Below are 16813 nucleotides of genomic sequence, written 5' to 3'. Positions count from 1 at the left end.
AATATGATTTATCGTCCTCCATGTGTTCCCCACCCCTGCCCTAACTTCAAGGGTGAAGGTCAATCTTTTTCATCTCCGATTCCTGTGCATCTGTCCTCGACCCTGTTCTGAGCCTGTTCTACACCCCATGAGTGACACTGTACGGGCTAAACAGGTGGGTAGGAGGTGTGTGAAGGGCGGACAAGTAGATGGAAATGTGGACATCAAATTCAGTTTGTCATTCTCTCTGATCATTTCTTTAGCCTTTTTCTTGGTTTTCTGCATAAACATGGGAGCTTCCCCACGTTCCCCCTCTGCCCCCTCACTTCTCACTCTGGTAGACCTGCACACAGCTTTCCTGACCTCTGGGCTGCTGAGTCCAGAATTTATGAGGACAGAGCTGGCCTTTGTGCACACCAATAATCCACTGCCGACGGGAGATCTTCATATGGCCTTTCCTGGGGATCTCATAGCCCTCCTTTCCAAATACTCCTTGTCCATGGCTTTCTTTAAAAATAACTTTTCTTATCATTAACGTACTCCTTCTTTTCTTTTCTTTTTTTTTTTTAAAGGTAGTTGGCATTCAAAATAATGACCTCACTGCAGCATTTTTAACCATATATACCATTGTATTTTGTTCATATTCACCTCCCACTAGCCTCCCTTATCACCCCTCCCCTCTTACAGGACTCCTTCCTCCTCCAATAGTCCTCCTGTGCTCCCCTTGCCTCTTACACACACACACACACACACACACACACACACACACACACACACACACACGGGGAGGGGGAGAGCGCAATTCCCTTGGAGAGAGACATGCAATGTTTTCTTATCCACTTTAGCTATGTTCAACGTCAATCATGGCAGAGGCTGGGGACTGTGTCCCTCACTCACTGCCACTCCCACGCAACTCCCCTGCCCCATGTCTGCTGTGAATCGCCCCTCTCACCACTGCCCACCATGTTCCAGCTTTCATGTATGAACACAGAAGACCCCAGACTTCTACTTCTGCTGCCTTTACTTCCTATGTCTCTATCAAGTCTTCCTGAACGTCCACTCCCAGAACCCCTTAGTGAGGCCCTTCAAGATCATTCATGACAAGGACTGGTGGCTCAGTCTTATAGCCAACCCCTCTTTATCCCCTATTTATCCGCCACAAAAGCAGCAGAAAAAATACTTATACAGTGAAAAGTAAGCAAATTATTTGCCATACACCAGGCCTTTTTTAATGGCTGACCAGCAATAGTGTTAACTCCAGACTCTTTGGTAAGCACAGAGCACTGTGCAGTGAGGTCACAGAGCACTGTGCAGTGAGGTCACAGAGCACTGTGCAGTGAGATCCTCACTGCTCCTCTCCAGTGACACCCTCATGGTTCCCCTCTTTGGTCTCTCACAGTAGAAATACAGGACTTATTGCACTCCTCTAGACATTACAGGTTTACCACTTGCTGTCTGCTTACCCTCAAATGCCCTTTCCCATCTTCTCCTGATGGATACCCACTAATCTTAAAGCTTTTCTTACATCTGTCCTCACCACACCTCTCCTCAAGAGGTGCATGCCGTCTCTTCCCCTTGTGCCGTCCTGTACTTCAGCACACACAATGAGCTTCTAAATACTTGCCAGACGCCAGTTCCTCCTGTGTGAGTAGACTTGCCCCAAGGCTCGGTCTCTATCTTTTCATCTTCCACCCCCAAGCCTGGCACACCCAGGCTCTAAAAGGCAGAAGGGGAGAGTGAACAGGACTGAACGTTATCAGAAGGCACGTATTTGTGCAGCTCTGTCAGCACCTTGGGGACCATATTAAAGATAATTGTTTAATATAGATTCCATATGTTTTATTCAATTACTGTAAAGGGATTCCAACTTCATAAACAGGCACAGATTCGTGAGTGGTGCAGGCAGATTCCTGCCCATTTATTTCTTTAATTAAAACTCTGCCTAGAGGCCCTTGGTGAGTCTTAGCGACAACAAAATAGATCAAAATACACACAAAATGCTGTATTTCTTCACCTAAAGGACATTAATTAATAAACCAAAATAATGAGTGAATTTATCTTTAAGAAATAAGACTAGACTAAACTCAGTTGTGTGCAGTTTTTCTGTGTAGTAGGTAGGACTTTCCCGGAGAAGCTGGGCTCAGTTAGAGGCTGACAAAGAAGGCTTGCAAAGCTGGCGTGGCTGGAAACTCCATTACCAGCGTGAGCACAGAGAGCAGTCAGCCAGTGCAGGACAGGGAGGCTCACGCCCTAAGCACCCTGCAAAACGGATCTCCTCGGAAACAAGTGAGACCGCACGGAAACAAAGAAGTTCAATTGCAAAAATAAAATCTGTAATTTCTTCAAAACAGTGTCAACCTTAATCCTCCTGGTGGGGACTGAAAGAATGCATTGTTAATCTGCCACGGAATTGGGGCAATTACATGGCTAATCGAATCACCTGGGCCATGTTCACAGCCTGTCCTCATCTCCATGGGCAAGCTGCTTAACAGCGGCTGCGCAGCATCGTTAATTGGATGAGCTGGCCTTAAACCGTATGGCTCTACCTCAACACAAGGACACAGATTCACACAACTGGAAGAAAAGGACTTAATTCTGAGAACCCACATCCTCTACTGGAACCCATGGATCACCACTCCTTAGCTCTTAGCTGTTCCTTCCAAGGCCCCATGGTTGCTCAGATTAACCAACAGAGGCCTGGGAGATCAGTGGGAAAGACAGATGCGAAAGTGAGAGGTGCTTTAGTGATGTTGCTTGGGGGGAGGTTTACACTAATGTGCGATTTGTTTAGTCTTATTGGGGAGGGCGGGCATGGATTATGTCTTCTGTTCCCTGCTTTCTTTCTTAAGAAACTTCAATCTAGCAGTGCTAGTGAAAACTCAGTTGAACGTGTGAGATAACTCTGGACCCTTCTTTTCCCTAATGCTGCATGGTGATTATTTAATTCAAACGCACAGTTTTGGTTGACCACTACACATGCTTCCAAAACATCTTTCACAATTAGATGAAACAGAGGCTCTTTTGCACCAGCTTTTCTATGCACACTTGGAAACAGAGACTATGGGACAAAGAAGCACAACAGAACATTCTTCTGACCGGTCCATCTCTCTGTCGAGCGGAAGCCGAAATCACAGGACCCGCACACCGAGACAGTTAGTTCCACCTCTTCAGAACCCTTCTGCTGCTGAGCCACCCGGCCCATTTCTCAATCACTTCCTAGCCAGGAACCTCATAGCACGGACCACCACCCAAAAGTGTAGGAAAGAATTGGTTACTGCTGTCACCCATCCATTCATTCAGTCTCTGTTTCTCCCACAGGAATGTGCTTTGCACAAGAACAGGAGGTTTGACTTGACTCATTGGCATGGACATCTCTCCAGTTTAGAATTATGTGGCACCCAAAAGGGACATTCAGTCAACACTTGTGTAAGGAATAAATAAGGGACGAACGCTCCTGAGAAGCAGTGTTTTCTTTGTTCAGTGTTTGTTAAATCACATACACAGCCGGGCGGTGGTGGCGCACGCCTTTAATCCCAGCACTCGGGAGGCAGAGCCAGGCGGATCTCTGTGAGTTCGAGGCCAGCCTGGACTACCAAGTGAGTTCCAGGAGAGGCGCAAAGCTACACAGAGAAACCCTGTCTCAAAAAAACAAAAAACAAAAAACAACAACAAAAAAAAATCACACACACACACACACACACACACACACACACACACACACACTTGCCAGGTTGCTTCATCTTGTACTACATACTTCCGGATTTGTCACATAACTGAAAGCACCAACTTTTGTGCTAGCTCTCGACACATCAGAAGCCTTTGGGTAAATCCCTTCCTTGTGTCATGACTCCGCTTCTCTCTTTCATTAGCTGCAGTAATATTCCGATCGCCCCATGCTGCAGTCTCCAAGAAAGGAAGAAGAGAGAGTTCCAGAACCCAGTTGTTCTGCTCCTCTTTACAGAAAAGCACTCGCGACTGAAGGTGCCCTCCCTGGGAAGCCGTGGGAAGTGGAGAGCCATCCAATCTCACAGGACTCCCAGGCAGGATTTTACAGACACCGCTTCAGCAGCAATGAAAATGGAACAGATCGTGGGAAGATTCGCAAAGATGCAGGATGAGTGGCAGCAAACCTGTCAGTCAGCTCACGTGGTACTCAGGTAAGGCTGGAAACAATGGGTAGTCGCACTCAGTTTCCCAGCGGAATCCTGGGCAACTCAATTAACCTCTTTCTGCCACATTCTCGTCACGTACGAATTGAGTACAGCAGCCTACCTGGTGGAGACTGCACAGGGATTTGCTCATAATGTGAGCAGACAACGTGTGAGGGGTACCTAATAATATTATGTTAACGAGCATACAATCATGGGCTACCAGGGACTCGGGAGGTCACGGCAGTCCTTCTCTATCTGACCACAATTAAGCCCTCCCAGAGGGCCTGGGGTCTAATCTCTTCTAAAAGATGCCTGTGTAACAGGGGTCCTGGAACACTTCTCTTTGCCAAGGATGCCCTTTCAAACTGAAGAAACCCCAACTGGCCACGTTAGTGGGCTAGGCTTCTCTTGCTCTGTGTGGAAAGGGGGGCCAGTAGCTGCTCACACCTAAAAAGAAGCTGTAGCTCTTAGAGACCGGCAGTGGCCCAGGGGTTACAAGTGCAGACCCTGGAGTCCCCTGATTTAGGATCCACCCAGCCGTACTCCATGCCGCCAGTGTAATTTGGGGTAACTCATAACCTGGAACTTCCCTAGGCCTTGGTTCCTTCTCCCAGCACACAGCTCACTCACCTGTCCCCAAAGTCTGGTGTTAGGATGAAGTGATCAAAAAAAGTAATTTCTCATGATGCAATTACTATTTTCCCAGCCGAATAACAGCACTGAAAATAAAATTTTGTTTGCTTAAAATTCTAACTCTCAAAACGGTTGATCACTTTGCTTCACTCTTTTGAACTCACTCCAAATTCTGTCTTTTATTTTCACTAATAATGCTCAAAACTATGAGGCGATAATTGTGCACAAACTGAATTTTTTTTTTTCTGTCTTAGTTTCTCCTGGGATTGTGGAACCCATGGAAAAAAATCACAGTCTCCTGGCAGGGCAAAGTGGGACTTGTCCAGCATCTATACAACCCCCAGGAAAGCCCAGAACCTCACACAGCATCTGCATTTGGAAAGACCAGCATTCACTGAGGTCTGTCCCTTTTCCACTCAGACCTCAGGGCACAGGGTCCCCAGCTGGACATGTGGAACCACACAGACCAGTTTCTCAGATCCTAACACATCATAAAACACTACTTTAAAGGGGAGGGGAGAAGAAAAAGAGGAGGAGAAGGAGGAAGAGGAAGAAGAAATAAGGAACACATGTTTTATCTTTCTATTGTTTCCTTCCGTTTTCTCTCTGTACTTTCCCATCAAGCAGGGCTATGTATTATACTTAATGTTTCTTAGGGTGCTGGAAGCTTGCTAAAAAACAGAAACTTTAAGGAAGCTTTTGCATAGCAATCCTCTGAGTTGATATGTTCCATCTTGGAAGGAAGCTAAGTATGACTCAGGATGTTGTAAAGGGAGGAAATATTCCCTCCTACAAGGGAGCCCATTAAAACTCAGGTTGTTCCAAAGCAGTGGTTCTCAACTTGTGGGTCATGACCCCTTTGGGGGTCGAACAAACCTTTCACAGGGATCACCTAAGACCATTGGGAAACACTGATATTTACACTGTCATTCATAACAATAGCAAAATTACAGTTATGAAGTAGCAATGAAAATGATTTTGTGGTTGAGGGTCACCACAGCATGAGGAACTGTGTTAAAGAGTCACAGCAATAGGAAGGAGCATTGAAAACCACTGTTCTAAAGGGAGGCTCCTTAAGCCTCAGGAAGTAAACACTCAGAAGACTCAGGAAGTCCCTGAAATTGACCCTCCCTCTCCAAACTTCTATAAGCAGTAAGAACTGCTGAGAGGCACTCTGAGACCACCTGAGCTGCCTGGCAGAGGAGTAGGCCAGCTGAGCTGCATGGACAAAGCAGAGACTAGCAAGGTGCCTAGGAAAGGCAGAGTCTCTCCAACCTGTCAAGCTGCCTACGAGTAGTGCAATGAACTCCAGGGCTCCAGTCATCACTCATGCTGGCGGAGGGGCAGGGGTGCTTTTGGGGATGCAGCTGCCTTTGAATAATTCCTAACCCTTCGCCCACATTCCCTCAAGTAACCCAAATAAAACGTACTGGTTCAGTAAGTTGGACTTTGGTGGCATCTTTACTTCAGTGTGTCCTCAGTTCCCCATCTGGGGAGAGGAGATGTTTGCACAGATGTCCTAAGGAGTAGTGCCGCTCAGTAGACGCTCATCTGGTCAACTCAAAATCACTGAAGAGCTTTGAGTAGAGAGTGTTCCTTCACCTCCACCCTAAGGTCAGTGGGTCCCTAAGAAAGTGGATGCATCACTCTCTGTCATAGTATAGAGAAGGAACCAAGCCACATGGAGAAGGCTGTGTTGCATGTGCCCTGGGATGGCATCAGGACTTACAGTACCAGAAATGATTCCTATATTCCACAAGTGGTTGAGGAAACAGAGTAATACATTTGAGACCACAGAGTTTGGGCATATATATATATATATCTTGCATGTGATATATATGTACATATATTTCTGAGATTTTGTTTTTTGTTTTTTGTTTTTTTTTAGACAGGGTTTCTCTGTGTAGTTTTGGTGCCTGTCCTGGATCTCACTCTGTAGACCAGGCTGGCCTCAAACTCACAGATATCTGCCTGACTCTGCCTCCCGAGTGCTGAGATTAAAGGCCTGCGCCACAACTGCCCGGTGTGCACACACACATATATACACACACATACATATATGTGCACATATATACGTGTGTGTGTGTGTGTGTGAGTGTATCACATTTGCATGTACACACACATCTGAATAGAAGTCAGGACACCTGAAGAATAGTGAAGTTTCTGGGCCCCATATAAACCCTGGAACTCTGCACCTTCCTGGAAGCAAGGGCATACCCCTTATAATGTGCCTGAACACCTGAGCATCTGGACCTATATTTATACCAGTTAAGCAAAGTGACTTCAAGTTTTTCAGGAACTTTGTGTTCCCAAGCTTCTTCCATCCTGGCACATTGCCTTTGTGGAAGACAATTACTAATGTTGTGAATGCAGAGCTCAGAGAGGTCCAGGGTCTGGATATCTGGAGTCTAAGTCCACACACTTCTGCCTGTGTTGTGCAACATCGGAAACATTCACCCTAACGTTCAATCCATGATTTTCATTGAGCATCCATTCACATCTGAAGCTGAAACCACTGTAAGTTAGCAGGGACAAGGTCAAAGCTGTAGGCAGCGTGCTTACAGTTTCAAAGAAACCCTTAAAGGTGACAAAAGAAGAAAAGACTCAAAGTACTACAGCCAAATGCTAAACGCTACGGTGTTTTGGTCAGAAGGAAGCTATTTTTCTATTTTCCTAACACCAAAACATCCTTTACAAGACTTACTACAAGACAATGTCAATGCATTACCATTTTCAATTGCACAAACCAAACAATTCCTATATAGACACAGCAGCTTCTTGCAGGATTGGAAAAGATGCCCCTCAGGCCTCTGGAAACCATGCCTTTCATCTTCTGATGCTCTCACTGGTGACCCGGCTACTGAGTTGGCATTTAGGATGCCATCAACCCTCTATGGATAATATGACAAGGTGACAACATGAACAACTTCAAAATCTTGACTACCATTTGGATTTTGCCCTAAAGGGAGAAATCCCTATTTGAGTACCAATCAGAAAAAAACAAAATAAAACAAAACAAAAAACCTACTAGATGAGAGCAGAGTCTTCCTTAGCTGCCTACACAGGTCTCTGAAGGAATTTCTAGATGGATCTTCTGACAACAGGACTTAGGGCTGTAGAAGATCATCTATGACTCACAGGACATAGGACATCAGTGGTCTCACTCTTTTGCATGCTGGCCACCTGATTTACCACAGACATCTAGAAGCCTGTTCACCAGAAATCAGAGATCTCCCTGGCTGGAGTTCCACCTCATAGGATCTTTAAACAATAAGCCATCTACCCATTATGTTTGTCCACCAAGCTTACCTTCACATCGTCCAGTGCTCTCCAAGTAAAAGTGGGTTCCACACTGGGGCACACACTCGCCATAGGGGCCATTTGCCCCTGAGTCCTGCTCCACCCGTAGTCCTGCCTCTGGCTTCTTACACTCCGTACAGTGAGAGGGCTCGGGACCCACACACGTGTGGCAGGAAGCATGGCAGGCTGCAGATTGGAATAACACGCAGAAAGCAACTCAAAGATCAAGTATGTTTCAATCAATATAAGTCCCTCCCGAGGTCAAAACCACTTAGAAAGTTCAGTAGGTCTGTCCTTGCAGAAGAGGATTTTTCTAGTGTTCCACACAAAGTGCAGAGCTGCTGATAATGCTTGTAAGAGGGGAAGTGAGGATGGGAAAATGAGTCTCATCTCTCAGCAACTAGAAGGGCTGTCAGGAAGGATGACAATAAAACCCAGCAAACTGGACAATATTTGCTTGGCTCTCCAGAGAAGCACATTCACAGAACGACCATTTAACATCATGCCCTCGGTTTTTATTGAAGATTTTTAGAAGCATTTGTACAGAGGCCATTACTCTGCCTCTTGCAAAAACTGGTCATTGTGTGACTGACCATTATACTCATCCATCAACCTCTATGGAGAGGCCCAGGCAACAGAGTCTTCTTGGGATTTACTGGGGGGAATGCTGCCTGTCTAAACAAGGAAGAGCCCTCCTTGGAGCATGAACAAAACTTCCCAGTCTATAATAGGGTTTTGTTTTCCCCGGTGAGTCTTAAAAATCAAAGCCAATACTGTACGCAAACCTCCTTGTGCCCAAATATTGATATAATTAACTCGCTGGTTCTTTAAAAGATTCTCTAAATGCTTTCTTTCAAACACTTAATGAAGTTTACTTGTTATAATTTTTCGCTCTGCTATTTTAGCTTTTTCAAGGTGCAAACAAATATAAATTTTTTAATTAAAGGCTCACCCCCAATGTTCTATGTTCAAAAGGCTCCAACGCTACCACCCTCCCCAGGAGCCCCAGAGCCTTTTGGCAAAACAGCAATTTAAGATTTTCTATTTCACTCAGCCAGAGGCACTGCTACTGATTCTCAGTCTGCTCGCAGTATCATTAACGAAAAGTTCTTCAGGGAAAAGCAAATGAAGTCTATAAACATTAGCAATACCAGGAAAGCACAGAGAGGGGAGTAAAAATCAATGTATGCTAAAGGAAATAACATTCCCTATACGGATGGCTCTACAGAAAACTCATGAACTTTTGAATGGCTTGATGTGTGTGTGTGTGTGTGTATTTCAGATTATCATCCCTTTATAAAACTATTAAGATGAAAAAAAAATCATACATACGTTATCCCTCCGTGTCCTCCAGGGGACTGGATTCTGGCATTTCCACAGATATCAAAATCTGTAGATGATGTATCTCTTTTATAAATTGGCCTGACATTTGCATATAGCCTACACCTGTCCACATATATACTTGATCCCAGATTCAGTAAGTGCCTAACACAACATCCGCATACATCATATACATGGAGTGGGTTAAAACTTCACTTTGGGAAAATTTCTGGAACTTCTTCTTTGTATTTTTGATCAGCAAGTGGTTGAATTTTGGGTTGTGGAAAAAAAAAAGTTGTACTGGAAAGCAATATTGGGGGGAAGGAGTGTCAGCCCACATCCCTGTGGTTGGGCATGAGGAGTAACAGCGATACCAACCGCACCTTCGCAGACCCCATGGTTGGGATAGAAGCCCTCTCCGCAGCTCGGCAGGCAGTGACCTTGATGAAGAGCCCGGGGATGGATGCAGGCTGTACAGTGAGAGGCTCCAGGTCCAGAGCAGCTGGCACAGGAGACGTGACACACTGAGGAGGACAGAGAAGTATGGCAGACTTCAGGTACTGCAGAGACGATGCCTGGCTGGTGTCCTCCCAGGTGTCAGAGCACACCAAAGAGGGAACACGTTGGCAGATGGTCACATTGTCAGAACTGTCCCGCCGTCACCCACACCCACCCTCTACTCACACTCTGCCGGCTTACCAGTTCCTTCTATTTGCACGAAGTGCTTTATATGCGATGACACTTTTTAGTCCCATGGCAACATTCAGAAGTAGGTATTGGTAATCACACTTTACAGTTAGGGAAACTGAGGTCTTGGTGGGGGGGGGCGTTAAAGTTTTACCCAAGGGGCTGAGGAGATAGCTCAGTTAGTAAAATATGTGCTGTGGAAGCATTAGGTCCAGAGAACCCATACAAGAAGTGGGCATGGTGAGGCTGTGGAAGTGGGTGTGAGCAGATCCCTGGTGCACGCTCTCCATCTCCCTCTGTATTTCTGTCTCTCTGTCTCTGTTTCTCTCTGTCTCCCTCTCTTTCTCTCTCTTAACCCAAGATCACAAAGCTCATTCAGAGCAAGCAGGGATGTTGTTTGTGGGGACCTAAGCCTCCCTGTCAGAACAATAAGAAAAGTGGCCTGGGATTCCTCTTAGCCAAGCCTAGTCCAGTCCAAGTCAGAGGGTGGGCTAGATGGTGACAGAACATACTTCTAGCTTTGGTACTCTACGCTTCTAAGAATTACATTATTGCGGGAAAGAGTCTGACCAGTATGTATGACTATGTTAGGGATCCCTCTTGCCACCCCCTGCTTTAGCCTGTGTTAACTTGATCCTAAGCGCATGGCCCAGGCTGAGCCTTCAGAACTGCTCAGGACAACAGTGAGACACAGGCAAAAATTTTTGGAGGATAGTGGTCAGGAGCCAGGCAGGGGGAGTCGGGGGATGGGTTGAGAACCTTGGGGCAGAGGAAAAGTGATGAACTTTGGTGCATGAAGAGGTTGGCAGACAAGGGAGTTTGATAAGTAGATGCAGGTGGCCGGGCTCAAACAGCCTGCTCTAAAAGATGTTGAGGCAGAAGTAAGAACTGCCTCAGATTAAGTTTCAGAGAAGGGGGACAACCAAGTTATGTGGGGCAGAACACATTCTCAGATGCCTATAAGGAAAAGATCAAAGTCAAGCCTGTACAAACTGAAGTCAATAGAGTCTCAAATGGCAATGATTCATGAGTTTATCAATCCAAAAGAACCATTATACAAATTGCACATAAAAATAAACTTTTACTGGAGGCAGACTTCAGCTTTACTGGCTATCAAACTTGGTTTTCTTTTTTATTTAATTTTTGTCATGCTCTGTCACTGCGGATATGAGTTTATAAATGCCAGGGGAGGAATGATTTTGTCATCACTGACACAGGTTAGCACTGGTTTACAAGCACATGAGGGCTGAATCTAAAAGATCTTCTTGACATTTCAAACAGAGCAAATGATCTCTGGGGATGACTGATAGGCATAAGGCTTTCATGTACTTAGCCCATCCTACAGAATCCACTCATATCTCCCATTCCCACACTCCCTTCTCCTGTATTAATAGACATGTAGTTTCTATTATAAAAAAGCTATCCCTTTGAAGTAACCTGTTCCCCAAATACACCAATTACCAATGAGAAAGAGGTAGCAGCAAATACTGCCAAATACACATTAAATACTTCTGGTGGTGGTGATGATGATGGTGGCGGTGATGTCCCATTTCATACCTTTGCATCTTCCAGTGGTGTCAGCATAGTATCCATCAGGGCACTCAGAAATGCATTTCCCGTCATGCAACACTGTCTTCTCAGTACAGGTAAGACATCTGGGACTACTGGGGCCACAACTCTTACAGAATTGGTCACAAGCTAATGGGGAGGAAAAAGCCACCAGAGGGGGGTGACAGTGAGCAACACAGCAGGGATCTCTCTCTTCACAGCGTCCCAAATTGGCAGCAGTATCTCCCAGTCTCATTCCCTGGCTGCTCAGAAGAGTCTGTGCCCTTGATGCCAAACTGTAAAGGGCTCTATGCTTTCCTTTCTGAGGCGGAAGGATAATGGAAGAATTATTCACTGAACAAAATACAATAAATACTCTGAGGCACACCCACCAGTGTATCCAGTTCAATACAGGATTTAAAACCGAAATGGCTTCAGAAGTAGGGATGACAGATTAGCAAATGAAAATACCAACTTCCAGTTAAATTTAAGTTTATAATGAATAGCAAGTAGATTTTGTGTAACTAAGAACCAAATAGCCTCAATTTTCCCTACTTAAAGCAATACTTCAGCAATAATTTAGAATTCCACTGAGAGCATACTGGGTAAAAACATACTGAAATTGTTGAACTCTTTACAGTCTTCCAAAATCTACACATGCACTTACTCATTCATCTTCCCTCAAAACACCAACACAGGGTTGCATGGGGTGTTATAGTAGGTGGTAGAGACACAAAAATTAAATTAACTTGGGCTCTAGTTAAAATGGCATATTAATATAATCTAAGGAAAGCAAATACAAATATCAAACACACCATTCAAAAACTCTGTGAGATAGGAGCAGGGAGAAGTCCAGAAAGGACCTTAAGAAGAAGTTACCTGTCAATCAATTTTGACTTAGAAATTAACTGAGATCAGGTAAGGCTGACAAAAACACCCACTAAGCTGAAAGAACAAGTCATAGCCCAAGACATGGAACAAGGTGCTGTCCAGGAAGCAGCAGGTCCACAACGTAAGAGCAGTGGGCAAGCCTAGATAGAGGGAGTCTGTAGGCACACTGATGTTTAGTTCTTATCCTCTGGAAGCCATGGCTACTTGAGAGTTGCCTGGAATTCAAATCCAACTGGACAGGATAACACAGAACAGGGGAAGGATCTGTGGACAGTGTTGGCTTGTTAAAGTCAACAAACAAACAAACCAACCAAAAATAATACAAGTGACCAAAAAGAAATGGTCCAATGGCAGAAGACAAAAAAGGGGACATGGTGGCTGAGAAACTATGAGAGGCAGAAGGCTCAAGGACTATTGTTAACACCGAGGACGAACAAGGTCTTAAAAGGTTCCACTACACTCGGAAATCGGGCTCTAGGGACAGGAACTGAAGGCTGTGATGATAAGGTCTGTTAAAGGCTGGTGGCTGTGAATGGAAGGGACAGAGAGAGCAATAATGAAAAGGAGTAGAGGCTGCAAGTGTAGACCCAGAAAGAAGTTCTTTAAAGAGAAGTTTAAATGATTGGTAAACGAACATCTAGATACAAAGAGGGGGTGCACATTCAAAAGGGTGGGTGCATAGCCTGGCCGGCAAAGGGGCTCAGAGCAGAGGGAGGAGGTCAAGGAACCACTGTTTTGAAGGGCTCCTCAGCATGGGCTCACTGCCTAGAGAAAAACACATCCCTTCTTCAGACTAAGGAGAAGATCTTAAGCTTTGACCATAGATTCTATCTGCTGTGGTGGAGAACTGCCCATCTGCCAAGACCCAAGTGAGCAAGGCAAATCAAGAATGGGCCAAGGCAATGGCCTCAATATCAAAGACTAAGAAAATCACCCTCAACCACATAAAACAAACCAGAGTCTGAAAAGTCTACTTCACTCCCAATCCCCATAAAACTTATGAAGTCCCTAATTCTAGAGCAATTATCACAACAGAATAATATTTTCTAGAAGCTAAATAAAATTTCCCAGAAATGAAGACCTGAAGAAATTTGGTAAAATTAAGAATTGGCTAGTAATAATAACATTATATATCAAACATTTTAAGGCAGCTCTAAAGGAATCCGTAAACGATAACATAAATTTAAATACAATCATTTGCAAGATGTCTTTTCATTCCAAATTAAGTCTGAAACTTCAGCACAATAGCTGTACAAATTCTAGTTGAATTTTCTTAATAATCTGATACATGTAGTCTAATGCCTAAGGTAACTTTGAAGAGGAATGGGGGGGTGGGGGCTCCCCAATCAGCTTTAGGATAAACTACCAGGCAATAGAAATCAATGGGCAAAAGAATGTGATGCTGACAGAAGAGCAGAGACGCAGAGTGTAGACTAGCTGACATGCATGTGGATCTTAAATATACAAAAGACATCCAAAGAAAGGGTGAGATTGAGTCATGTTGGGAAAACCGGACAGCAAAACTGAGAAAAACCAAACTGTATGCCTTCACAAGCCACATACATAAATGAGATCTCAAGGGGTCAGCAACTTAAATTTACATGGCTAAATTAATGGAAGAAAATGCAGAGCAGTTAATTTGTGGATATTAGTGGCATAGCTTCTTAACAATTCAACAGCAAAGCTTTTAAGCAGAGAATGATGATGAAACTGAATCAAATGTTTCTGTTATAATGTACATTACACATGTGTGGAACTGTCCAAGAGCAAATTAAATCAATAAAAAAAAGAAAGAAACTGCTCAATAAAGGACATCATATTCAAAGATAAAAGAGAATGGGAGATAGGTGCTTATTTAAAACGAGAGGGCTAAGAAGCAGCCGAATGGCAACACTTGCCTAGCATGCTCAAGCCCTAGCTTCAATCCTTAACACCAATAATAATTTTTTTAAAAAAGGCAAAAGAACAGTGAAAAAATTAACATATAAGGAACTACATAAAAGGCAGAAAAACCCATAGAAAATGGGTAAAAAAATTAAAAAACAGATTTATACAAAGGAAAGTCAATGCTAAACAGTAAAGACGGTCATACACATTGGTATTCAGAAATAAATAAAGCCCTTTATGCCTAGCAATCAGGAAAACTCAGAAGGTTGGTGGTGCCCAGTGATGGGCGCCATATGGAGATGACAGAACCTCCAACCTTGGGAATGGAGCTCCAACCTTGGGAATGGAGAACACATAGCTATTTGGGAGAGCAGGCTGACACTAGTTTATCAAATAAAGCCCAAGTAGAATCAATAAACCAACAAGGCTGCTTCTGGCAGGAATCCCAGGGACATTCCAGATAAGCTCATCAAGGGGCAGGGCTGTGGCTGTTAACCAATGCTCTCTGGTGACAGCAGGAGGGTGGAGAAAGCAGAAGAGACCAGGCACTGGAAGACTAGAAGAGTGGATGGAGGGGTGCACAAGGGAGGACCCTGCAGCCACAAGACGTGAAGGGCCAGTAGACCCTGAAAAGATAGCGCTGAGTTAGAAAATCAGGGGACAGCAAAACCCCTGAGCATGCTATTGTGTGACACAATTAAATATGTATGCACTCAAACAGAATACCCTGTTTAGAAAGGCCCCCTGAACAAAAACAACTTTAAAAAGAAGTTTTAGGGGGAGGATAGATGGGTCAGGAGTTAGGAGCATTTGCTACTCTTCCAGAGGACCTGGGTTGGGTTCTCATGGATCCAGTGCCCTTTCTGACCTCCATGAGCACCAGGCATACAGATGACACACATACATAGAGGCAGGCAAAACCCTCACATACGGAAAGTAAAAAGTTAACTTAAAATCTAGGAATTCAAGTAGTTATCTGGGCGAGGGAAGAAAAAGGGAGAAAGAGAGAGAGAAAGAAAGGTAGATGGGCGTGGCATCAGAAGCCTGTGAACCTGACCTATTACATTAGTTATATTACCTAGGGTTATACCAGCCCTTCGTAAGACCCTGAGTACTTGAAAGAGTGATGAGGTTTCCCCGTGAAGTGTCCCACTCCTTATATTTAATATCTGTAAAGTCCAAGACACGGGCCACAGACTGGCATAGCAATAGTAAGTTCCTTCAGTGGTATGGTGATAATGTATCTGTGTCCCCCAATAAAATTTATCTGGGGATCAGTGGATAAAGGCCAGCCACTATTAGTAAAAACAGAAGTCATGCAATGTTAGCACACACCCTTAATCCATCTGGATCTCTGTGTGTTCAAGGCCACACTAGGGAACAGAGCCAAGCGTGGTGACAAATGCCTTTAATCCCAGTACAAACGATAGAGACCTGGAGGTCTGTACAGACAGGCAGTGACAAGGAAGTGAGGTAGCTGGGCTAAGATAGCCAATGAGAGGGCAGAACAGCAAGGTAATAAAGGCTCGGGTAAGACAGGAAGTAGCCTGTACTCTGGAAGCTGCAGCATGGTGAGGTAAGGTTAGCTGGTGGCTGTTCCGGTTCCTCTGATCTCTGTCAGATTTTCACCCCTATTTCTGGCTCCGTGTTTTTTTTATTTAATAAGACTGCTTAGAAATTCGACTACAAGGTGAAACACGACACCATTTACAACTGGATGCTCTACAACCCCTGACTTTGTGATATCTACAGACCCAAGCCAACAGGCCAGCTAGTTATCAATAATTAAACCAACACCAGCGAGTCTCTATCTTGAATATCACTAATCTGAATTGGAAATAAGTCACTGCTATCAGCATCTGAAGTCTTAATTAACATTCAGATACCAGTCAGTGGTTTGGTTCTAGGTTGTTTTGGAAAACAGGACCATTCCTAAAGTCAGGTGACATAAACTTAAAGGCTCTAACACTGCTGTGAAAGTGTAAGCCGCAGTTGTCTTTACCCAGGGGCCCCAAGGTCAGTGCCAATAGCATCCCTCATCTACTACAAATCATGTGGTATGAGCAGAAATTACGGATCATTGTTGGTCTGAGTCAGCCATGGGCTATCTTTGTGCCTAGAAGCCTTCAGACATTCTTCAAAATTCATGCAGATGTAATACTCCCTTCCCCCAAGTGCTCAGGGCTTATTTTATTTTATTTTATTTTATTATTTTATTTTAACTTAATTTAATTTTTGTTTTTTGGAGACAGAGTCTCAAAATGTCACTCATTATATAGATCAGGCTAGCTATCTTTCTGAAATTGCAGCAGTCCTCATAGTCAATGTAGATCAGGCTATCTTCTGGAACTGCAGCAGTCCTCATAGTCAATCCTGTGCAGCACTAGCCACCACACCAGCGTCTTATTTTTAACCCT

The 16813-nt window shown here is 44.3% G+C and overlaps 1 protein-coding gene across 1 annotated transcript in view; it reads right to left on the bottom strand.

Moving 5' to 3' along the window:
- The window catches only part of Fras1 (Fraser extracellular matrix complex subunit 1), a 353235-nt gene that overhangs the window by 188666 nt on the left and 147756 nt on the right, over positions 1–16813 (bottom strand). The window contains exons 15-17 of the mRNA XM_059274782.1: positions 11628–11768; positions 9767–9907; positions 8073–8249 (exon numbers count right to left, since the gene is read on the bottom strand). Of these exons, the coding sequence (XP_059130765.1) occupies positions 8073–8249; positions 9767–9907; positions 11628–11768 (459 nt within the window). The remainder of the gene's footprint in view (positions 1–8072; positions 8250–9766; positions 9908–11627; positions 11769–16813) is intronic.

The sequence above is a fragment of the Peromyscus eremicus genome, chromosome 10, assembly GCF_949786415.1.
Source record: "Peromyscus eremicus chromosome 10, PerEre_H2_v1, whole genome shotgun sequence".
Lineage (NCBI taxonomy): Eukaryota > Metazoa > Chordata > Mammalia > Rodentia > Cricetidae > Peromyscus > Peromyscus eremicus.
Note: the sequence above shows the minus strand (reverse complement) of the source record. Positions and strands in the feature narration are given on the sequence as shown.